This window comes from Nymphaea colorata, chromosome 2, assembly GCF_008831285.2.
Source record: "Nymphaea colorata isolate Beijing-Zhang1983 chromosome 2, ASM883128v2, whole genome shotgun sequence".
Taxonomy (NCBI): Eukaryota; Viridiplantae; Streptophyta; class Magnoliopsida; order Nymphaeales; family Nymphaeaceae; genus Nymphaea; species Nymphaea colorata.
This window is the reverse complement of record NC_045139.1, coordinates 5,228,108-5,254,210: the sequence shown is the minus strand read 5'-3', so window position 1 is coordinate 5,254,210 and position 26,103 is coordinate 5,228,108. Positions and strand designations below refer to the sequence as shown.

At 38.9% G+C, this 26,103-nt stretch overlaps 2 protein-coding genes across 2 annotated transcripts; both read left to right on the top strand.

The window, feature by feature from the left end:
- Window positions 1-19,625: 19,625 nt before the first annotated feature.
- Window positions 19,626-21,553, top strand: LOC116247140 (allene oxide synthase 2, chloroplastic-like). Its single transcript, XM_031619127.2, has 2 exons — window positions 19,626-20,394; window positions 20,621-21,553. Exons 1-2 carry the CDS (start codon window positions 19,673-19,675, stop codon window positions 21,324-21,326), a joined length of 1,428 nt encoding a protein of 475 aa, XP_031474987.1. The 5' UTR covers window positions 19,626-19,672; the 3' UTR covers window positions 21,327-21,553.
- A 2,698-nt stretch (window positions 21,554-24,251) lies between these two features.
- LOC116248313 (allene oxide synthase 1, chloroplastic-like) lies at window positions 24,252-26,103 on the top strand. Its single transcript, XM_031621041.2, has 2 exons — window positions 24,252-25,030; window positions 25,158-26,103. Exons 1-2 carry the CDS (start codon window positions 24,309-24,311, stop codon window positions 25,861-25,863), a joined length of 1,428 nt encoding a protein of 475 aa, XP_031476901.1. The 5' UTR covers window positions 24,252-24,308; the 3' UTR covers window positions 25,864-26,103.

Sequence of the window (26,103 nt, the reverse complement as noted above, 5' to 3'; positions counted from 1 at the left end):
GGAGACAGAAGGGAGCAAAGGGAGAGAGGGAGACGGAAGGGAGCAGAGGGAGACGGGAAGAGAGCAGAGGGAGAGGGAGACGGAAGGGAGAGGGAGAGGGAGCAGAGGGAGACGGAAGGGAGCAAAGGGAGAGGGAGAGGGAGACGGAAGGGAGCAGAAGCAGAGGGAGACGGAAGGGAGCAAAGGGAGAGAGGGATACGGAAGGGAGCAGAGGGAGACGGGAAGAGAGCAGAGGGAGAGGGAGACGGGAGGGAGCAGAGAGGGAGAGGGAGACGGAGCAGAGGGAGAGAGAGGGAGCAGAGGGAGACGGGAAGGAGAGGGAGCAGAGGGAGAGGGAGACGGGAGGGAGAGGGAGCAGAGGGAAAGGGAGACGGGAGGGAGCAGAGAGGGAGAGGGAGACGGAGCAGAGGGAGAGAGAGGGAGCAGAGGGAGACGGGAAGGAGAGGGAGCAGAGGGAGAGGGAGACGGGAGGGAGCAGAGGGAGAGGGAGAGGGAGACGGAAGGGAGAGGGGGACGGAGCAGAGGGAGAGGGAGACGGAAGGGAGCAGAGGGAGACGGAGCAATGGGAGAGAGGGAGACAGAAGGGAGCAGAGGGAGAGAGGGAGACAGCAGGGAGAAGAGGGAGACAGAAGGGAGCAGAGGGAGAGAGGGAGGGGTTAGGGGAGCCAGCGGAGGGCGGAAGCCGCCCGAGGGCGGGAGTCGGGCCGGGCGGGCCGCCCTTCCTCCCCGGGCCCGGGCCCAGCCCGGTCCGGGAAGGGTGGCCCAACGCCCAGGCCTAGTTTTGGGCATGAACCTTGATTTGGATCTAGGGTGAGTTTCAAGAATTTTTGGGTATATGTTTTATAAAGCTGATATAGAAGCCTAAAAGCTCCCTAAATCCAAATCCCAACTCCATGACCAAAACGAAGCCCTAGATCCAAACCCAACCAAAATCACAACTCCATATCCAAATCTTTGTGTGGCTGACCGCTCCAGACTCAATCAAACGGATTTCAGTTCTGTTTTGGGGGTGAATCTGCACCTGCACCCGCACCATGTTGACATGGGTGTGGCACCATTTGGAAATTGGAGCGTGTGAAACTTAAGCTTGCAATGCTTTTCCAACATCCATAGGCAAAATAGCACATCAGATTTACATTCCAAAAATCATAAATAAACTATCGAAATGAAAGAATGAAAAAAAAAACGGAAAAAGATATGAAAAAAGGCAAGTGCGTAAGATTTCTGGTAAAGTCATGCACCAGCAAAAGTATCATCAAAGAACTGTTGAAGGTTCAAATTCGTTCAAACCTAATGACTTTATAGAGACAACCAAGCTCCTTAGCAAGATTAGAAACAAGCATAATCATCAACATGAGTTAACTATGATACTAAAATCATATCATAACACAGTTTTAACAACCAAATGATATTTGTGATTTAATTTGCAATTTGATGAATAAATGGATACTAGATATGGTGTCTAAGTAGCAAATACATGCAAGGTATAAAATATAATGACTAAAAACAATGACTGGAACTATCTATGACACTTTTATAAATTCTTTTTATCGGTGAAGGCATGCCCATTCAATAAACATTGTATTGCATCTAAGAAGCCACGTTACCCAGAACAAGCCAATAAAACAATGGAACAAAAAAGTTGAAAAAAATAAAACAAATGAAAATAAACGAAAAATCACATTAAAATTGTGATAAATCAATTTTCAAGTTTTTTCAAAATATCCTGACTTTTTCTCCTTTTTTTTCATTTTTTGTTAATATCACGATATTTTCAAAAATATCACAATATTTGTAAAATATGCTTTCTGAAGGGTATTATTATTGTATTTGTTCTACGAGCAAGTTTGTAATTTACCCTATTATAAAACATATATAGTGCAGTTCGCTACCCATGAGGGCGTGAATCCATATTTTCTCTATCATATCTCTGGAATATATTGTGGTGATTCAAGTACTTCATGGGTTCTTCCAATAGCATAATTATGACCCAAAAGGAGTTAATCCATTCATTTTTTAAGTTGCCAAAGAAAATTGCCTTGAGAACCACATAAAAAAAAAAGGCACATGTAGCTGCACTATAGATGCTTTCAGATCATAACATCAGTCACATATTAGGACCAAAGGAAAGCCGAGCTAAATAAAATTGAAGCATATAATGCATGAAATTCTTACCAGTGAACTACGATTGATGAGATGGTTTTGAACATTCATCAAACCTTGCAGCAAAAAAAAAAGTTATCCGGTTAAATGAATCACATACTTTAGAAGGGAAAAAAAAAAAAACTGAAAAGTAAATTTTATTTCATCACTTCCAAAGACCAAGGCGAGGAAACTCAATTTTGAAAAGCCCAATGATACCACTTTCGATGACAAGGACATGGTTGGCTACAGACATCAGCTGTTGCTGAAGCGCCAGCAAGAAAGGGCCTGATCTTATTCCCATTTTTTCGGCCAACTACAACCACGTGATAAGCAAAAAAAATCCAACTTTTTAAACAAAAGAACTCAAACTATTACAGCACAAATTGTTAGAGAAACATTTCCAAACCTAAGCATAAGCCTGAATGAAGTTTTATACACAAAATTTTAACACATAAGAAGAATTTTTTTAAATATTTACAAAAATTCTTCATCACCTTCAGGCTATAAAGAGAAAATAAGGAAAATAAAAAATTCCCAGCCAACATGAGAATCTCATTATGGAAACAAAGACTGTAATATATCAATGGCTTAAATTTAAAATTTTTGTCAACATAATAATTGGCAGATAGCACTAACATCTTTATTCAAATGAGTAAGAATTCTACATGAATATGTGGCCTCAGTATCTGCACCATATTGTCAGATGGCAAGTGCTATAGCTTTGTATAAAAATCATTTAATGAAAAGGCAACTCTCACGGTCATTTTCAACTGCATATTGCTACAGCTCAAGAAAACAACAGAAAAAGTTGAAGGCTTCTCTCTCCCTCTCAACCTCAATCCAACACCTCCCCCACCACAAGAAGGAATATCCCTTTCAGTTATCATGTAAGGAATGAAAAATTCAAACATACGTCTCTCTCTCTCTCTCTCTCTCTCTCTATATATATATATATATATATATATATATATATATATATACACTCATTTCGGTATTGGTTTTACTATATGCATATCACAGACCACTTACCTCAGGAACGAAAACCAGACCACTCTAAGTGCATGAACAAAGACAGTTTAAACATACTGTAACAAAGACAGTTTAAATATGCTGTCGACATTCTAATGTGTTTATGACTAAATTAATACATAACTTCTTCAATGCCGGTTGATTTTATGGAAAATCTTAATTTTTGATTGTTATAAGAGCCACTAGTGTTATGATGCAAAATGCACAGGTAATCCAACCTATAACATAACCTCAACATGTTAATGCGCGTATCACTACTTATCTATTACAAGCATTCTTTGTTCCAGTTGGCTTTATGAAAATATTTGATTCTTTTACTACCAAAGTTCTTGTGATACAAACTTACAGCAGCAGCATTCGACCTTCCAGAAGACTTTTATCAAGTGATAAGGGAACACATGCTTCATCAGCAAAAGTTCTACCTTCCAGAATATTTTTATCAAGTGAAAGGAAAACGAAGTTACTAGATTGCCCCATGGCTCTCAGTGACAGACTCATCTTTGAAAAGGTGTAAGCCACCAATGTGTCAATCATAGTCCTTTAGGCACCTTTTGGCACCAATTACAGATTGTTATTGTCCAGTGATTCTGCCCCAAAATTTGGTGTAGATTCATAGAACGCTACATTACAGGGTTCCATGCATCTGTCTCACTTTTTAAGTCTGTTTTACTGGACAGTAACAATTCGTTACTGGTGCCCAACAGCCCCTTAACGCTACAATTGCAAGAAAAATTGGAACAACAAAAGTACAAAGACATTCATGGAGCAAAATCTGTTCTATCAGCCAGATGGGAAGAGGACAAACTGTAAAAACTTTTGGCCATCAAGAAGGAACTTATCACCTCCCCATCCAAAATATAAGTCTCTGCTGCTTGTTTTGGATGACTCCTTGATTTTCTTTACCAAATATGGAAATCTTGAATTTGTTTCTTCCCCACTCCGAGAGAAGAGTTTTATGGAACCATCCATTAATTTGTGAAAGTTGAGCACGTTGTCCATCATAACTACAAGGGTAGTGTTTCTTTATGAATGAACCACAATGAACAATATTTAATAAAATCAGGATTGATAATGTAAATGGCACAAGCTGAAGAATTTACATAATAGAAGGGGGGAAGTAGCAGAGTAAAGGGCTTAAAAATTTGTACAGGGGAGTACTAGGAAAGAAAGCCAAATCAAAGAAAAATGGTGGAACAAACTTATATTCACAATATAATTAACTTAATCCAGCACTATGAGATCTGACCTTTCAAAGCTTGTTTGGGCACGTGTTGGATTAACAGGAATGCCAGGAACCATGGAAACAGTCGACAAAGGAAACTGGATGCTTGCTGATGAGTGGAGTAAGTAAATCATATAAAAAAGATATTTGAAAAGGCAAAAGAATTATACAAGCCTGGAAAATTCCAAAATCAAAGTCAGCTGGTATTACTTGCTAACATCATTGTCACAAATACCATTTCTGTGTTTTCATCACCAACAGATTTCTCTGGAATCAACTAAAAGGATCTTTTTTCTAGAAAATCTCAGGAGTCCAAGATAGACTTTCTGCTAATTTTCATACAAAAATGATATTAAGGAATAGTTCTTCAAACTCTAAAATGGACAAAAATGAAAATAAAGCTTAAGATGTATCAAAGAATGTTTTGATTTAAAAAAGGAACAAAAAATCTAGCAAAAATTATCACAGTATCCATTTCAAATGTGGGATGAATTCCCATTTTTTCGTTTCACCAGTTTTTTGGTGATATTGTCACAATAACTTGAAAACATTGCAGTCTTTGTGACAATAGTAAGACACATCGAAGATTCATTTTGTTCTCCTCTTTGAGATGATGATGCAGAATTTCATCTCTTGCAGCTGAAGTAGAAATACCCATTTCAGTTCCTGATTATTGCGATCCGGAAAGCAAGAACTACAGAAAAAGGAGGCTATACCGATACGAAACAAAAAAGTCATTGTTGAAGCGGTAAGACAGCTTCTTCCATGAAATAAAACCCGAAACTCGGAAAAGGGAATCTGATTCACAACTCATCATTTCTCCCATGAGATTATTAAGAAATTAACATAATACCCACAATGAACACAACACTGGAAACAAACAAGAGAGAAAAATAACCAACCTTGTCTCCAGTAAATAGACGAGAAAGAGAAACAAGGTTACGTTGAGCCGATAAAGCCTTGCTGGTATATCTTCCATGAAATAAACCCCATAACCCCAAAAAAGTAGTCTGGCTTATGAATACGATCTATCAATTACCCCATGAGGTTATTAATAAATTAACACAATACCTACAAGGCTGCATGCGACGCTACCAAGGACGAGAAAGAGAGAGATAACCGACCTCGTCTCCTGAAAACTTCAAGGATTGAAAGCCATCAGAAGGAAATAAGAAAAACAAGGATAGCATTTGACCCTTGCTGGTATATCTCCCACGAAATAAACCCTGAAACCCGATAAAACATTACTCCCGATACATCAATTTTCCTAAAAGATTGACAAGAGATTGAGGGAGATAACCTTCATCGTCCCCTACAACTCTCATGGATTGAGACCACTACAACAAAAAGGGCCATTAACCATAGTTAAAAGCATGGCTAATAGTCCCAAAAACTGTGACTGAAAGTATTTCCAGCCATGGCCTTTCTTGTGGCTGTTAACTAAGGTGACTGTGGCAAAAGCCCTTGTGGCTATTAACTTTTTCTCATGGTTTTGAGTCTAGTCACAAAAAATTTTCTCGAGTTTTAAACAGCGAGGTTTTTCTCCCGTATAATATGGCGAGCTTGAAAAAAAGGAGAAAAAACAGGAAAAATACTGGAATTTTTTAAAAATTAGAAAAAAAAAACTAAAATTAAGGGAAAATAAAATAAGTGAGAAACTATTAACAAAAACATCAAAAAATAAGTAGATTTGAGACAATAAAAATTAGAAAATGAAAAAATCTCTTTGGCATTAAAAAAACATCAAATAAAAAAAAAGGCAACATTTTTTCAAGTTACTTATTTTAACATTTTTAGTTTTAAACGGCAATAATATTTATCGAGTTTCTTTTTAGTTTTTTTTTTAAATGCATTTTTTGTGCCTATGGACTTAACTTTGATTTACCTAGACCACTAGCCTTGGTTTTACTTTCGGCTGTGGCCATTATTTGCAACAGCCACAATCACTTGTACATTAGCCATGGAAAAAGTCACGGCTACATTTTGTTATATATGTATTTATATATAGGGAGAGAGAGAGAGAGAGAGAGAGAGAGATAGAGGGAGACATAAAAATAAGTAATTATACTATAAAAGATATTGTTTATACAATTCAAAGTTATAAAAAAGTTACATAAAAATATTCAAAAATAAGTATAATTTGAGCACGCCTGATTCTTTCTTATCAAAAAGCTCCACAAGCCATTTCCGGTCTAAATAGAGAAAATAAATAACAAGTTCTTACATATCTCTGGTGCAATAATTGTCATTAATCCCAAAGATTAGTCTGGTGAAACAATTTTAATTTTCTCATATTAGCAGCTTAGCATCTGATTTCTCCCAGAAACAATTCTAATTCTCTCATATTCATGTAGTGTAGCTATACTTGTATCCAAACAGTCAAAAAGTTTAAGAAGAATGGAAAGGGGCATGTGAAAGAACATATCATCTCTAGGAGAGTAAGGGAATTTCAAAAATAAATCTGAAATATGTTGCACGTTAGACTGACAAATAACTAGTAGAGACATACAGTACTATAAATGATCAATCTTTTGGGCAAGCAAATCTAAACCTGCCCAGAAAGCTCCTATTTTTTCTGTCATTAGAAAGTAAAAATGAAAGATAAAGCAATCTTCACCTCAGAATCAGTTCCTAAATTCCCAATCCAACTCATGGATCATGAAGAAAGCTAAGATCTTGATCACCTGCAAACAAAACTAAAAATGGAGGATTGAATGGAAAAAATGAGTACTTACAGCCAAAAATAAAGGCTCCATGAAATGGTTTTAGAAGAAAATAAGAATAGGACAAAATTACTCTAAAATACTTCAATTTATTAGAAACTGAAACAAGAAGGCAGACAATTGGTTCATCCAGAAAATTAGTCCCATGTAGAACCAAAACATGCAGTTGAGACCAAGCTTATGAAATGCATCAGCCAAAACAGAAATATCTCTTGCACAATTGTCAGGAAATAAAACAGGCCTTGTGAAACTGATTGCAAAACTCTAAGGACAAGAGAAAAGAACATAATGCACAGAAAAATGTCTTTAAGAATGCCTGGTTGAAACCAATATCAGCAACATTTCTTTTAGTATGCTAAAATGCCTGGTTTATTGGACCCATTACAAGCTTCAATTCAAGAATAGACCACAACCCGTTGCTAAACAGCAACATATTTGATGCATAGTCACATACAAAATATATTTCGGCACTAACATAACCTTGATAGATAGTAGATTTTCAAATAGAAGTTGATTGGTCATGCTGGATAAAAGATTAGGTGAACATGATGTCAGTGTAATATGATATATTTACCTGAAATTATTAGATTTGGAGTAAGAATTGTAACAACTCCGGATTCTAGACCAATTGCATAACAATTTCTTTAAGTGTGTAAAAGTAGAGTGCAGCTTAGGCTCTAAATCAATAGTTTTAAAGCACAATATAACAGAGCATATCCTTCTATTTGAAAGAAGTTAAACCTTGCTTGCAAAAACTTTGATTTACCTTTTATCTTTATGCTCCTGAAATTTCATAATACTCCTATATGGCCAAATACATTAGTAGAGTTAAAAGACTATGAACTGCATCGATGTATTAAGAATTTAAACATGTCTTTCTTGAACCAAACGAACAAGCTACACTATGTCTGTGTTAGGGACCAGGTCCTGGATCGCAGGTCAGGGCCATTAGACTGACCCCGGAACAAGTATAAATAAGGGTTGGGTAGCTGTAATTAGGGTATCGCAGAAATTATTGGGTGTTCCTCTGGGAGGAGAAACCCTAAACTGGAGATTAGGGATGATTGTGTGCATGGAGCTTGGGTTTTCCTCTTGTAAGGGCTCATCAAGGTTAGTGGTGGATAACAGTATGTAACATCAAATTTCTATATTCTTTCATGCTTACAGTGGCATGTACAAACTTGTACACAATGAGTTAGAAGACCTTTTCATGAATGGTAAGATAGCTGAAACTGCCTCTTGCAGATGATTAGACGTAAACTTCTGGAGAAAATAAATTTTCACCTTATAGGCTTGCCCCTGAGATGATAAAAAAAATTTAGCATGTGGCAAGCTATTGTAATTCATTATGAGACAAGGACCAGATGTTCAAGTTAAGGCCTTAAGGCTGCTAAAGATGGATAGAGAAGGAACCATCACACAAACCTCCACAAAAGAATGACAATTTGCTTACTGGAAAGTCTCCAAGGAATATTTGTTGTTAAGGTTTAGGGATGTACAGCCATCGCTAGTGGCAACAATGGTATATGTTTTTTTTGGGCCATCATGTATGGCACCTAAGCTAGATACATGAGCATCACAAAAATGCTGTGATGAGCCTTTCTTGGTCCTCATTAAGCTTCTGATTGAGCCTTATTTCAAGGACTATTCAGATAGAACCGAAGGAACATTTACTTTTCATATTTGATGTTGAAGACAAAAGAAATTAGATACAGTCAACTGATGCACAAAGCAAAGTCTTTAATATCCATTCCTTTTTTATATAACTAAAGGCATAAAATCAACCATGCTCCTGATTTGCGAGTTGAATGCACTCTAACATTAATCATATCAGCACAAACGCAACAGATAAAGCAAGAAGAAAACAGAGGAGCCTCATCATTCTTAAATAAATTATATGATCTATATTTTAGTTTATGTAACTTGTCAAAATCATATGATTTTTAACACTAGCAAATGTTTAGCAGCAACTCTCTACAAAAGATAATGAAACTCATAGAGCAAAGCACCGTGAGAGGCTGCAAAGTGCAAACAGGTTAAAAAACTTCACCTTGCTTCCCCACAGCATAAATGGCAAATGGATCCAATAAAAGAGTTCAGTACTTTAGACCATTAGCCATTCTACAAATCAGAGATGTGTCTACCACCGTACTTCATTTTTCATGGCCTATAACAAGCAGATATGAAATGGTCACCCATCTTTTGGTGACAAAATTATCCCTTCATTTCTAGCTTGTCTAATGTTGAAAAACTCTGAACTAATAAGCTGCAAGCATTAAAATGCCAAGACTTGGAGGTACTTGAAAAATTGCAGCATAACAAGCAAGTCCCGATGCTGATTCCTTGACAGCCAACGCAGATGGGCCACAGGGAATGCTAACAACTATATGCCTGTGAACTTTTTTGCTTATCAATTTTTTTTCCTTCCACAGAAAATAACTCTTCTTTTCAGTTGTTGAACTTTTTAGTTCTTCATCTTTTCTTGATAGACAGAATTTATGGTTGATATGATAGTGTGACAACTGCATTTCTGGCTTTTCAGCTGTTAAAAACAAATTGTAGACACTTGACTGTATGACCTTTGTATACATCTATCGCATTTGTATTTGCAAATTGACATTTGATGCAATCATTCTTTATGTGCAGGGTAAGAACATTTTGTGCTATCTGATCACTGTGCGAACGTCCTTTGAAAAAGCTCAAATACAATGATCTCTATCCTAAATGCATACACTTTCATGCTTAACATGATTCATGTCCACTACCACCAACAACATCAGGAGCTTCAATAAAGAACATATGCAGGACAACATGGATATTTTCGATTTACCTGCCAAGAACTGGAATCCAGAAGTAGATACAAAGAACAACTATCATATTTTCTAATTTCTAAAAAAACACGAGGACAAAAATCTAACAGTAAAGAGAAAGTACAAACTACAAAGTCGAAAAGGAAAGGAAAAAAAATGACACAGTGGCGGCTTTCATCTCATGCACAAGCTCATCAAACCAATTATTGAGCCCATTGAATCTATTGATGTTCTGGTGATCTTCCCAAGTTACTTCGGGCTCCATTCATGTACTTAATCATAGTCCATTACTTCAGTAGGAAGCTTCTTGCTTTGGTGAGTTAAAAATTGCACCAAGGCAGCCACATACTTCATACTCATGCACGACATATCTAACAAATTCAGTAGGTATCAATAACCTCATGAAGCAACGAACAACAAGGTTTAAGCGACGCAATGAGAAACAATGCACAAAACACAAAAGAGATCTGTCGCATTCCTCGGCTTAAAGCCCAAAGCCACAGCAATGAAGGAAGCTAGGGTTTTCTGAACAAGAGAGAGAGAGGATTGATCCTCATACCTCCGTGCTCCCCCATCGGCAACACTGACCCTTTTTCTGCTTCTGTCTATCCAGCATAAGTCGTCAAGTGGAGGAAGTCTCTCTCTTTAACCTTTCCTTAATGTTTGCCCCATGAACAAATCCACTGGCATTCTTGATGGCTGTCTGTAATGGCTAGATGCCTTGAGGCTGGCTGAGAAGAACTCTACAAGCGAGAAAACGACATTGCTTCCGATCTCGTGATCTAGGATGAGATCGCGTTCGAGTGGGCAGAGGAGGCGCCTCTATTTGCTCTCCGCATCGACAGATGAGGGAATCAAGTGGAGGAAAGGAGTCCTGGCTCTCTTGTACTTCTGCTCATTGACAAGAACCTCGTCATGTTGAAAGGCTGCAGAATGAGGGAAGCACGGAAAGGCGATGCACATTCACGGCATCACAGATGCGGATCCCTCTCTCTCTCTCCCCCTTGAAAATATTTGCCCTCTCTTATTATCTTATACAAATATTAGAAGAGTTACGACTTTTACCATTTTATCAACCACAGACCTTTCCATGGGAATGATCGTGGCAGAAGCTATCTTTCATTGTAGTCGACCCACGAGCAAGCTGAACCAAGTATAAGAGAATCGAAGACAACGCTCTGCTGGTATATCTCCCATGAAATACATCTAGAAACACCAAGAAAGAAATCTGACTCAGGATCCCTCAATTCTCCCATGAGATAATGAATAACACAACAAAATATCTACAAAGAACACAACACTGCCATATGGATAAGAGAGCAAGAGATGACCCACCTTGTCTCCTGCAAATCGCTAAGATTGAAGCTCGCTAAGATTGAAGCCCACCAAAATGGTGAACAAAGTAATAGAAGCAACGATGGGGTTGAAGCCCTGCTGGTATCTGCGTATGAGCCATGAGACACTGGAGACACCCGACGCCCCTATGTCCGCGAGATTATCGTCCCGCTCCTTCCGATCCTCGCTACCGGATGAAACTGCCAGCGGCGGCGGCCACCATTAGCCTCTGCACATACTCTTGTCATTCCCAAATGACATCCCTTCTGCACACACTGGGGGGGAAGAGAGAGAGATACCGTAGGTACATATGATCAAATTGGTGAATGGCTCCATTTGACTTCCAACGGCTCTATAGTCGTGCCATTCGCACAACTTACCGCCTCCACGACTCCACGTGCTTTGGTGGTTCAAATTTAACACTCTCTCCATTCATCGACATGTTAACTGAAACCCGCAACGCACGTCGGCCGCCGGCCGCCGGCCACCTCCGATGATCGCTGTGGTGATCAGTTTATTAACATTAGATCTCTCCATGTGCTGATTTGCAAAATGAATTAGAACTTGTTCTCTACTGGACATGGGCTACGACTGTGACCGACAATCTAATGTTGGCATTCATTCAAAACATTCTGTTCCTCTGTTGCCAATAATCTAAATCCAAAACAGTATCGCTCAAACTAATCCACTGCGCACGCACACATACCCAATGCATCAATAACGTCTTGGAGTTTTAAACGGGGAAGTTGATGGAACAAGTATGAGGTCCAAACCTGTGATATGGTGTAGAATGATTTAGACATCACATAATGAGAACACATGCTATGGAGTTTTAAATGGGGAGATTTTTCAAGAGTATAATACGGTGAACTTGAAAAAAAAATACAATAAATTTTTAAAATTTTTAAAAAGCTAAAAATAAAGGAAAAAATAAAATAAGTAAGAAACTAATAACACCAACATCAAAAGATAAGTAGATTTACAACAAATCAAAATAAAAAATGAAAAAAAATTGTTTAGGATTTAAAAAACTGAAAAAACTAAAAAAAAAACGAGTTTAAAACGCATGTTCTTAGTTTTTAACGTTTTTTCAAAAAATGTTGTTTTTTAAATTTTAAACAACTATTTAATATATCACATTTTTAAAAAAACATGTTTTCTGTAATTATAATCCTAAATAATGGACAGATGGCTGAAATATAATACATGAAAATAGTAAGCAGTAACGTTGAATGCAATCCAGCAGCAAAGTTCACATGTTAAATGTTTAATTTATTTCGCATGCAGAAGATCTAGAACCGGGTACGCGATCAAAGTGAGATTATCATGAAATCAGGACTACAATAAGAGAGCCATGGTTTCAACCTTTGGCGCCCTTCATTGAGATCAGCCGATGTAAGGCGGCCTGGTTCGGTGGGTTCGGGCCTAAATTCCATGAACCTGTCACGTTTCGGACGCGGCCAATTAACGCGAGCATACAACCGAAAGGAAGTTGTGGGTCGACGGCGAGGCGGCCAGAAGAGAAAGAAAGCAGCGTCCTTCGTTTGTCCACTCGGGAGGGAAAGGACAGAGCGGGGCGGAACAAAAAAACAAACGAGGAAAAGCAAAAGTCATTCAAGTGTCCCTGCTGTACGGGCGAACCAAGTCCTGTCCCGCCTCATGGACGTAGAAAGCACGAAACCAAATCCCCGAGACAGAGATTCGAGAGCCTTCATGCCATGCGCGCCCCACTCACCCCAGCTCACATGAGGCTGTCCATCGTCCCGTCCACCTGTGCTTTCAAAAAAATATATATATATATATATATATATTCAATTTGATTCAGATCTAATTTACTTTCAAACAATTCTCATATATCCAATTCCCTTAAATTCTGAAAATAGGTTGAAAATAGGCCAAATTTGAATGTAAAAATCAGATTTGGATTGTGCAATCGGATTTTTGATTTGGATTTAAATATGACTTTTTTTTCGTATTTAAATTCAAATATGTGAATATAAAAAAAAACAGATATAATTAAAGGTATTTTTGATTTCGAATTCAATCGGTTGGCATCCATGTGCATAAACATATAATACTTTTATCACTTTATGATGGTACAAATTATTATAACAACGTTTTTGTTCGTCTTCTGCAAATAGCGTCTGTATATATACATATATAGCTGCGTTTTGGAGATTACTGTATTTATTTATTTGAATTACATATCCAAACAACTACATGGTTAAAAGAATAGACGATTTGCGGATCTGGTTTTATGAGGATTCAGAATTCAATGCTCCAACTGTCTATTAAAGTTGGAGGCTGAAGTGGCCAATCAGTCACTTGACAGCCGAAGTTACATTATCAGATTTAACACCTTTCTACTAAATGGTTGAATAGCTGCAGATTAGAATTTTGTTGCTGATGGCACTATAAATGGCTTAACCGTCAGTAATGCTCATGTGACGATTATATGTATAAGCCAAAGTTGTCACTAAAGCCTTGCGACATAAGCAGAGGCAGAGCTAGGATTTTTCGCAAGGGCGGGCCAAATGGGGATTAGGTTTTGTGGATTGGATTTGGGTAGGGCCAAACTGAACTTATATTCAAAAAATACATTGACACCAAAATTTTTTTTCAATTTTTACACTAGATTTTTTTTTTTTAATTTGGTTGGGGTGGGGCCATGGCCTAGGCGGCCCCCCCCCCTCCCTCCGCCCTCCAGGGGCGGAGGGAAGGAGAGTCAGCCTGGGCCATGGTTCTATCCTAATGAATTGAAAAAAAAAATTATATTAAAAAAATTAAAAATTTTTAGTTGCGGAATGTATTATTTAGATTCGGGTTCAATTTGACCCCATTCGGATTTAAAGGTTGGAAATCTTGGTAAAAGCCCCTACACATAAATAGTAGGTACAAAAAGTTTCTCGGTCGTTTTATTAATCATTGATTATTAATATTTAACTACCTAACAACATTTTCAACATCTTGTCAACTTGATTTTTTTTTTATTTTTTGATCATTGATTATTAATATTTAACTACCTAATAACATTTCAACATCTTGTCAACTTGATTTTTTTTTTTTTTTTTTTGATGTCATTTCCATACTCCCCACCCCCACAGCTCCCATCTCTCTCTCTCTCTCTCTCGCATATAATAGATCCAAAGTAATAAATCAGGAAAAGAATTTTTGGTGCCCATTTTTCTCATTTCATATTGGTGCCCATTAAAATTAAAAAATTTTAGAATGAATACTTCTTAGTCAAAATTTTTTAATTCAGCCGGACGATTGGGTAGAGTGAAACATCACCTGAAAAGCATATTGATTGAAACATTAAGTCATTAAAAATTAGCTTTTGCAGTTTGAACGTACATCCTAACCCTTTTGTGGGCTTCAAGTCTAAATATTATTAGAGGTCGTTTGATTACCACAAAACACGCGTGTTTTGTTTAGTGAATTTTTTCATCAAACATTGGACATAAAACAGGTTGGACAAAACGGACGACTGAGACAAAGTATAAATAATTTTTTTGTCCAGTTCTGTTCCGAGCTAACCCTCGAAACAGACAGGACAAGAATTATCTCCCGCCCCCATCTCCTTCTCCTCCACCTCCGCCTCCATCTCCCCTGCCTTTCTTCTCTTCTCCTTTGCCCCCATTTTTTTGTCCCCTACCAGAGCAGGATCTCGGTGAGCGCATCGCCTGCAAGAACGTGGTTGCGTCGTCCTCCTCCACTCTGTCGTCTTGGTCGCAGTCATTAGATCATTTCTTGAATCAAGTTAAAGAACAATCCCTGCGATGAACGTGTGGTCACAAAGAATGAATACTTAAGGATGTTTGATGAGACCAGGATTGTGGATTTTGAGAACCAAAATTTTTATTTTTGATGAAATAGAAATTGTATTATCAAATAAAAAATTTTAATTCTGGAATTATAGGTTCACTCTTGAATCAGAATTCTAGAATTGTGATTCTAGGGGTCGAAATTTTGATTTTGGAATTCTTTTATCTCTCTTTAAATACATGTCACCATGGTTTTAATTCATCAATTCCAAAATTATTTATGTTTTATCAAACATGTCAATTTCAATTCTGGAATGAAAATTTTAGACTATCAAACACAAAAGGAAACTAACATTGGAATTTTCGTTCCAATTCAAGTTTGAGCTGGAACTTTTGTCTAAAGTTTTAATTACAGGATAAAAATTATGTAAGACACTGCTTTCCAAGAAGATGCAGTAAGAGAAACATGAGGATACTCGCTCATCATAAATCTTTTTCTTGCTTGATTTGAATATTCAATTTCATATTTCTGGCATACCACAATCTCACTATCCTGCAAATATTTGGAACCCCTTCAAAAAATACCAATTTAAACTAACTAAGCTTGCCCTGATTATCTATCTTCATAAGCAGGAATGAGATTAGACAGATTCCTACCAGTTTGAATGCCCACGGAATTGGCATGCACTTTTCCAGCTTTTGGCCTTTTGAGTGACAAGTTAAAGCTCAATGATTTAAGTCATGTAGGAGTTAATTTCCTGTCATATTTTCATGATATAGTCAAGGTATATGCTATTTGAATATGATCCATTGACATTATTACTCAGACATGAACCTGGCTGACCTAACCCGATTTTAATAAAAATACACAAAATATATAAATTTAATACATATATATATATATATTATATAAACATTTATAATGAGAATATGTGTAAAAATATAATAAAATTATATACCATAAATATTATTAGGCCGAGTTGGGCCCAACCCAAAATTTATCGGGCTGCCTCGTGTCTGACCAGGAACCAAAAGCCCGTCGGGTACCCGGCTCGATACCTAGCTTTTATTTTGTTATAATTGTCAAGCAATTGATGGAAACCAAGTTAAGAGAGTGAACTGTGTTCTTCAACCAACATGGATTGTTCTTAAAACACCTCTCTCTCTCTCTCTCTCTATTAACTGGTCTATGATCTCCATTTTGGTGCAAGTCTGATTTCATTGTCAAGTTCTACCATTTCTGCAGGTTCAAGCTTCGAAACCCACTCTTGAACGCAAACTCGATCATGGTCGCGAGCTAGGAAAGGGAAAATGACTGACCTCCTTGTAAAGCAATTAATACTGTGAAAGTTGAGTTCATCTCGTATCGGAATCCTAAACGATACGTCATATTGGCCGATACATATCAACCTCCGTGATCAGCCTTTAACAACGTCGCCTGTTTCGTTCCCGATTTTTGCAGTCGGTGCTCTCTTTAGTTTACAATTCCTAAACATAACTATAACAATTAATTAATCTTGTTAAGTTTTACAAAATTGTCATTTCCAGGCCTACATTTTTGTTGATAAAAAGGATCATACATATCATTAAAAATATCAAGCATCGGCTTGAAGTGAAACTTCCGTTAACAAGCGAAACAAAAGAACTTCAGTAATATTCGATCTAACCGTAAGTTATATTTCCAATTTTTTGCTGGAATTTTCTTGTTTTTAACAAGAGTTTACTTAATTCAAGTCCTTATTAGATAGTCTTTATGAAGTGTGTGGCTTTTGTTAATAGAACTAAGTCTGGCATGGGGCTGATCCGACATTTAAAACTTTGGCCCGGTCTGAACCGACTAGAAAACCCAATCTTGAACCCTCCATAGGCCCAGCTTGATTACACTAAAAGTTTATTTTTAATATAAATAATTAATTGTAATAAAATATTATAAATATATAAATTAATAAAAAATTTAAAAACTAATTATCAGGCCCGATTCGAGTTTATCGGGTCCATTCAGGCTAGCCCGATAACAAGTTGAGCCAGGTCTCATTTTTTTTGGGCCAGGGCTCGGGCCTAGTCGGGCTGGGCAGTCAGCGGTAGCTCCGCCGCTGCCATACTTAAACTGCAAAACTAACCTTTTTTCAAATTCTAAATCAAAACGTACACGCCTATCAAGTTTCCTTTGACTTATCGCCCCTGCTTTCCGCTGGTCAACATGGGACATGCATAAGAGGGAGAGAGCAACATGCTTCCGCAAGCCATGCATTGTCAGTTTCAAAAGAAAATGACTTCTCTAGGTTAGACCACAAGCTCCTCTTGGAGGTGGCGGCGACCGCGCAGCCTCAGCGGCAGCCACCGCGCCGCTGACCGGTATATTCCTCTCTCACGCCAAACCATTTAGCAAAGTCGACATTGGTACACATGAATCTACATGTTATAGAGAGAGAGAGACCGTAGTTCATAATATGGTACTCATTTCATATAATGTGATACTATAGTATAAGAAAAAGCAGCTTCCAAAATTATTGTTTTCTTTCTTGGAGAAAATTTTATTTCCTATCATTAACTTTTCCTTTCACAACAGTTACTGTTCGCTTTTGCTCTAAAAGATCTCAAGTTATTATGAACTATCTGTTTTGTTCTATCTGTTCTTCAATTTGATGACCATGTTTGCGTAGATTGAAGGTGTCTTTGGTGATGGAAGTATTTAACCGAACCATCTAATCAAAGTTGAAAATACACTTAATCTTCAATTCTAGTCAAAATTGTACATCTTTGAGAAGAACCGTTGACAGTAATCTCCGGGCCAAATTCGGCCGTCGTCGAACTACGTATCAAGTATAGAACTAACACTGTATTCTCGAGCACAATACACTCTAGCTCATGCAATTGATGGAGTAACTTTTTTTATCATACTTGAACAACTATGTTCCATTGATTCTTTAAAAAAGGGGCAGCATACAAGTTAAAAAAAAAAAAAGGACAAATTAAGTTAAGAAACAACCATAGAATTATAAGTATAATATAAATACATATATTTATATATGATAAATATATATAGCTTTAACCCTGCATCCAAATTTTTTTGGCATGCGCAGCATCGGCATCCCCATCTTTACTTGCACCCCATACTCATGTGACATAGTTGAACAAGTAGTTAGAGAATATAGTAAATGTTGTCAAGTGGACGACCCTGAATCCAAAGTTGAGTAAATGATAAGAGGGAGGCATAATTATGAGCAGAATTTGAAGACTTTAGGTCAAATCCTGCATTTTGTGTTCAATTTTGAACTGGTTCATGTTCAGGGCTAAGTTTATGAAGAAGAACGCTTAAATGGCAGGCAATGGATGAGTTGGCTTATTGTTCCAGTGAACCAGGCTTTCATGTTCAATTTTTATTTTTTCTTTTCTTCTTTCTAATGACTTTGAAATCTTTAGAAGGTGTTTGACATCACCGACATTATGAGAGTGTTTCATGAATCTGCTCCAAAAATTGGTTTGCTCCAAAAATTGAAACATATTTAGTGTCCCATGAACATGCTCTAATTTTTTAAGCAGATTTTAAGACACTTCCACAATGTCTGTCCTTGTTAACAAACGGCCCCTTAAATATCACTTGTTTCTTATTCCATAATCAATAAACTCATATCAAATTCAAGCATAAGATGATAAGCCCCACAACAGAATTGATAAGGCTCCATTGAATTTGTATTGATTCCAGTTAACTGGAAAGAACATCTTGCCCGGTTAATTTTGATGTCAAAGAACAATCTTGCGTGGGGAGGTGGGATTGAACCATTCCATGAAAATGACATGACCCACAAAAATTCTGGCCACCAAACTTGTCCTTTTTCTTCTAAGAGGAAGATATTTTGATAAGAAAGTGTGTGAATGAAACACACCTTCAAAGGCTAAATATCAGCAGTTCATCCCGTTCCTATACGTCGCTTGTAATATTACAGCTTAGGAGATTACTCGTGTTTCTAGTTAGGGCTGCACACAAGCTGAGGGCCAGCTCGAGGTCGACTGAGTCAAGCTCCATGGAACAGGTTTGAGCTTGACTCGACAACACAACATCGAGCACGAGCTTGGCTTGCTCAACTCCCTCAAGTTCAACTCAACTAAAGGAACTCGAGCTCGAAGTTGGATCAAACTTGAGTAGGCTTGACTCGTTAATATTTTGGGCATACCTTTGAACTCAAACTTGACTCATTTATAAACAAGTCAAGCTCTAGTTGGCTCGACTCAATGTGTGGCCCATTTCTAGTTGAGGATCCAATCTAAGGCAAATTAAAGTTCTACCTCCCAGAATTCCACCAAGATGGAATACTTCATCTTGCTTGCCTCACATGTCAGTGGATAATATATATATATATATATATATATATATATATCCTAGAAGATATGGATTGGAGACCAAATAATGTGGACAATTATTTCCTTGGGGATGCTACAACAAGTGGAGCAGCACTCCTTTTTTGAACAGTTTGAGTCCAAACGAAGATATCGGGAAAATCCAAAAGTTAGCAATGGAAAATGACAAACATTTGTAGTCAAGTCGACCAAGACATCCAGAGGATTCTTATAAGAGCCAATACCAAGAGTCATCTCATCACATATTTTTCTCCATTGAAGCAATTGAGGGATATTGCAAGATCAATGGCTGAGGTTGTGGAGAAGAAAGGAGACCAACTCCCTTTGAGAGAGGTACCTGGGGTTACTGGAATTTCATACTTTGGAGCATTCATAGATAGGCTCCATTACTTCTGGTTCGATGGGCCGGACAAGTACTTCGCCGACCGGATGAGCAAGTACAACAGCACGGTCTTCCGGACCAACATGCCGCCCACGCCGCCGGGCTTCGCCGGCGACCCAAGGGTTGTCATCCTCCTGGACTCAAAGAGCTTCAGGACTCTCTTTGACAACTCGCTTGTTGATACCAGCAATGTTCTTGGTGGTCATTACATGATGAGCACTGAGTTCACAGGCGGGTTCAGGGTCCTTTCCTACTTGGACACAGCTGAGGACCAGCACACTAGGCTCAAGTCCTATGTCCAGCGCCTTTTCATGCTCAATGCTCACAGATGGCTGCCGGAGATCCGGCGTGCTGTGGAGGAAACCTGGGATAAACTCCAAAGTCAGTTGCCGGAAGCAAAGGCGAACGGCGCGTTCGGCAGCTGCATCTTCAATTTTCTATCACGTACTTTGTTCCGAAGAGACCCGCTCGAGCCCGGTCCGGCCAGTGTAGGTGAAGAAGGTGCAAGCCTCTGCTTAAAGTGGCTGGCTCCACAGCTTGCTCCTGGTGTCAACATTGGGTTGCCTCAGCCATTGGAGGAAATTGTGTTCCACACTTTTCCTTGGCCTTACTGTACTGTGAAGAGGTATGCTTGAAGATCACAGTTAAGAAATTAAGAAAACTTTCAGAAACTGAATTTTTTTTTGTTCAAAAAAAAATTACAATAATGTTCAACTAGTTATATTCAATAGAAAACCAGAAAATTTATACACGAATTTATCTAGCGTCCAGTTTTCATAAATTGAATTTTTTATCTGATTGATTAAGTGTTCTCTCCTTCATTCTGATGGTGGTTAAAAACAAATTGACAGGGTCTACCAAAAACTCTATGCTTTCTTCAAGACTTACGGCGGCCAGGCACTGGAGATCGCCGAGAATGAATTCGGAATCACAAAAGAAGAAGCAATCCACAATTTGATCTTCATGTTTGGCCTTAACGCAGTAGCAGGCTTCAGCCTGTTCTTACCTGCCTTGATAAAGCATATAGCAGACCAAGGAATCGAGTTGCACAAAAGGTTAGCTGAAGAAGTGAGGAATGCAATTAAGGAGAAGGGTGATCTGAACTTCGAAGCCATCAACGCAATGCCACTGCTCAAATCCGTCGTCTACGAGGCCCTGCGGATCCAGCCGCCGGTGCCGAGGCAGTACGCAAGAGCAAGGAAAGACTTGATCGTAGAGTCACATGAGGCAAGGTTCTTGGTGAAGAAGGGAGAGCTCATGTGTGGCTACCAACCATTTGCGATGAAGGATCCAAAACTGTTCGACCGGCCGACGGAGTTCTTGCCGGACCGGTTCGTCGGCGAGGAAGGAGAGAAATTGATTGGGAGAGTGTGGTGGTCCAATGGGCCTGAAACAGAGGAACCAACCCCCCACAACAAGCAGTGCCCGGGGAAGGACATAGTTGTTCTAACTGGGAGGTTGGTGGTAGCAGTTCTCTTCTCCAAGTTTGATACTCTTACTGTGAAGGCCCCCTCTGAATCAAAAGTGATCATCACCTCATTGACGCCTAAATCTTGAAGATCATGCTGCCTTTGCTCTTGTCTCTCCTTGATCATCTCTGTTTCTTCTGATTTTGCAGCTTAAAATTGTGGGATTTTTTTTTGTTTTTTACTTTCATCAGTTTCAGTTGTTTCATGTATTTATTTCAAAAAATCAATTTGTAAACTTATTGTACCTATTGTGTGTATGATCATGAATTGTGATATACGATCGATTGTCATGTTTGTGTTGAAATTGCACCAAGATCTGAACTTATAAAATAGAATCTTGACTTGATCTGCTTCGCAAAATTTAGATATTAAGAGTGTTTACTTTTTTAGTTCGTGTTCAGTTCTTGGCATCCTAAGAAGTGTAAAAACAAACTAATGTGCCAAAGAGACGCCATGCTTGAAATAGATTAAATGGGCACAAAGTGGAGTAGTCCTTCCTCAAGCTATGTGTGTGTGTGCGCGCATGTGTGTGTGTAAGGTCACCTAACTATCTAAGCAAGGTTGTCCAATCCATCACGATAGATGGTTAAGAAAAAATAAGTAAAAAATGAGATGATTTATCATATATTATTAATACATGCATTTTTCTCCTTTTTTTTTTTAACTAGCAATCTGTTTCAGATAGACGGCCCTAGTTATATAATTGAGTGACTATATATGTATATATATATCCACTTGACATGGCTTGTAAACTCTCTGGTAGTGTTGAGCATCCAATTTTTTGTCCATGTGAATGTTCTCATTTATTCTTATTTGGAGCCTACCTCGCAACATCCACTGTTAAAATTTCATTATCGAGAACAAGCTGCTTATCACGAAAAACATAAGGTCTTAAAAACTAAACACATAAAACGCATCAATCTTGTTGGATCTTAAAACTCCGGTTTCTCTCTATAGTATAAATCTTTCATTGTCTAATATCTACCACGGTAAATCTGTACAGAATCTTTCACAATAAATGAATAGGCAAAGATTGTCAAAGATTAAAGAAAACGTAATGTAAACATTCAGTTTTTTGAGAAAAGGTAATGCTGACTCAAGAAATATAAAGAAGTATGAGTCTGTTCACGAGTACTGTTCGAGCCGAGCTGAGCCAACACTAACCCAGACCATCATATCGGAGCCAAACATATTTGGCTTAAGGGAACTCACCACATAGAGAAAGGTATTTCATATACAAATATACGAAAATTTAAGATCAACCAATATATAAATGTAAATTTTTTATTCACTGTGTGTGCCACTGCCTACACATGCCCACATGTGTCTCTTCAACTGTCGGTGACCACTGACCACAAGTAAAGATCGGCCAATGAAAATATGGAGAGTGCGTGCATGCAACATAGCTCAGATCTATTTTTCTAGAACCTAACGATGCAGAGGGACATGATGATGAGTTTTGGTTTTTCTGCCATCGGAAAAGAAAAAAAAGAATGCCGAGAAGTTGAAGAAATTTTGGGTTGTATTGGAACCTAAAAATTGTTTTCATGCCCGAACGGAATAGCGGCGGAGCCCGAATTTTCTGGCCGACGTCAGCTGGTTTCTTGTCCTTGCCGACTTCTTTACTCAAGACTTTCTTTTTCTTTTTCTTTGTTTTTATAGAAAAAGGCTAGTTGAAGAAAAGTTGTCTTTCATGATGAGAAAGGTCTAAGCCTTGCCAAGAAAATTCTCAAATGGGAAGCTGCTGCTCCGGCGATATTGGGAAGCAAGTTGCAGAAGCAGCCATTAGACGGCTAACTTCTTCCAACTTTTCCGCTTCTTTTTTGCTTCCTCTTTCGCCGCGATAATGCACAGCGACTTTCCCCACGAACGCCTGCCAAAGAAGACCAAAGAAAGTTCAGCCAATATCTGTCAAACTTGCAACGCAGAAAGGCACGGAACCAATTCTCTTATCACCCAATTTTTAGTTCAACCTCGCTTCCCATTTAATGGGCAAGCATTATTTTTTTTGTGCCATTGATTAAAATACTTTTATTTTTTTCGAAACTTTTTGTAAATACAAAATTGAAAATGAAAGAAAATAAAAAGATGATGTAGGACATTTTTTTTGTCCACCTTTATATAATATATATATATAAAGAAAAAAAGAGAAAGGGATTGATTGATGAGTAGAGGAGAAGAAGCAGGTGTGGACAATTAACCATATGAACCCCAAAAAGACTTATTATTTTTATATTATTATTTTTGAGTATTTTTTTTCATTTACATATTGATTACCCTAAAAAATTTAAAAGTTTACTCCCAATGCCCTTTAGCCAGAATTTTTGCCCAGCTCCCATATTCATGTCCCTGGTAAAAAATAGGATTCCGATTTCAGTACATAGTTTTGCATTTTATGTCATAATTCGATTAAAAAAACGATTAAGATCCACCTTTTACATGTGAATATCCCAAAATTCAATCTAGTTGAAATACAGAAGGCCAGGATCCGACCCAAATCCAGCCGTTCGACATCCAGAGACAGCTAAAGATGTGGCCTGGAAGCCATCCCATGATCCGAAGATCATAGATCCAGGTCCAGATCCAGGAGCGCTGGTCAAACCTTCGACCAGACCCAGCAGTTGCAGGTCGAAAGGAGCTGCCCTATTTGAAAAAGCCCGTGGTACAGTTTCCATTCCGATGGCCGCCGTCGTCAAACCGTGTTCTTTGACAGGCACGCTGATCGGAAAATCTAGATTGGATCCAAAAAATCGAGGACCGACCACGGTTTCTGATCTCTGAAGCTTCTCCATGAGCACAAGCAGCCAAAACCAGTTCGATGGGAGCAACAAGGTCCATGAATTCCATCCTCAGTTGCTTCTTATAAACTTCCCAATATTTTCTGAAGAATTTTCACAATGTGAAAGATCAAATACAGTTCATTGAAAATAGAAACGATAGAAGAACAGGGATCCTTGACTAAGACACAATAGCTGGGTCAACCATGACCACTGCTTTATAAGGCCATGCCATGGCACCTCATTCCCATAGTTCCTGCAATATTGGAGCAGTCGAGCATTACTGTTTAGCAATGGCTGAAATTACAGAGAAGAAAGAAGAGCAGCTCCCTTTGAGAGAGATGCCAGGGATAACCAAAATTTCATATTTTGGTGCCTTGATAGATAGGCTTCATTACTTCTGGTTCGACGGCCCGGACAAGTATTTCGCAGACCGGGCGCGGAAATATAACAGCACTGTCTTCCGGACCAACATGCCGCCGACGCCGCCGGGGTTCCCCGGTGATCCAAGGGTTGTCATCCTCCTGGACTCCAAGAGTTTCAGGACCTTGTTTGACAATTCACTTGTGGATACTAGCAATGTGCTTGGTGGGCATTACATGGTGAGCACTGACTTCACAGGTGGGTTCAGGGTCCTGTCCTACTTGGACACGGCTGAGGACCAGCACACCAGGCTCAAGTCCTATGTCCAGCACCTCTTCATGCTCAATGCTCGCCGGTGGTTGCCGGAGATCCGGCGAGCCGTCGAGGAAACATGGGATAAGCTCCAAGGTCAACTGCCGGAAGCGAAGGCGAACGATGCGTTTGGTAGTTGTGTTTTCAATTTCTTGTCGCGAACATTGCTCGGGCGAGATCCTCTGGAGCCAGGTCCGGCCAGTGTTGGTGAAGAGGGTGCGAGCCTTTGCTTGAAATGGCTTGCACCACAACTTGCTCCTGGAGTAAACCTTGGGCTTCCACATCCATTGGAGGAGTTGGTGTTCCATACCTTCCCTTGGCCTTACTGGACTGTGAAGAAGTAAGCCTAAAGACACCAAAATGCAGTCACTTCTACTTTTCTTTCATTATCGTTTTCATTACAATCCTATGCATATTTGATATTATTTGAGTTGTACTAATGCTAAAATTTCATGAAAATGCAACAGGAACCACCAGAAGCTTTATGACTTCTTTAAGACTTATGGGGGAAAGGCACTGGACATTGCAGAGGATGAATATGGAGTCCCAAAAGAAGAAGCGATTCACAATTTGATATTCATGTTTGGGCTTAATGCTGTAGCAGGCTTTAGTTTGTACCTACCCACCATGCTAAGATATGTTGCAAACCAGGGAAGCAAGTTGCACTACAGATTGGCAGAAGAAGCAAGGAATGCAATAAAGGAGAAGGGCGATCTGAACTTTGAAGCCCTCAATGCCATGCCACTGATCAAATCGGTTGCCTACGAGGCGCTGCGGATCCAACCGCCGGTGCCGCGGCAGTATGCAAGGGCAAGGAAAGACTTGATCGTAGAGTCCCATGAAGCAAGGTTCTTGGTGAAGAAGGGGGAGCTCATGTGTGGGTACCAGCCATTTGCTATGAGAGATCCAAAACTGTTTGACCGGCCGACCGAGTTCGTGCCGGACCGGTTCGTCGGCGAGGAAGGCGAGAAACTTCTTGAGCGGGTTTGGTGGTCGAATGGGCCGGAAACAGAGGCGGCGACGCCCCATAACAAGCAGTGCCCAGGGAAGGACATAGTGGTGCTAACTGGAAGGATGGTGTTAGCAGTTCTCTTCTCCAAGTTTGACACCTTAACTGTGAGGTCCCCAACTGAATCAAAAGTGGTCATCACATCGCTGACGCCTAAGATGTAGAGACTTTGCTCAGTTCCTCCCGTTCTTCACCTTTCTCATGTTGTTCCTTCTTCCTATTCATTGATGTACTCATGGGATTCGAATTATTAATATTCCAAGTTATTCTTTTTGCATTATTAATAAGGGAGGGATTCCATATTTACTACCATTCTGTATCTATTTGTGGATTAAGTCTTGTAGGTAGTTGATGTTATTGTGTTGTAATTTCATTGAAGAATGTCGAAGAAAAATCAAAAGAGA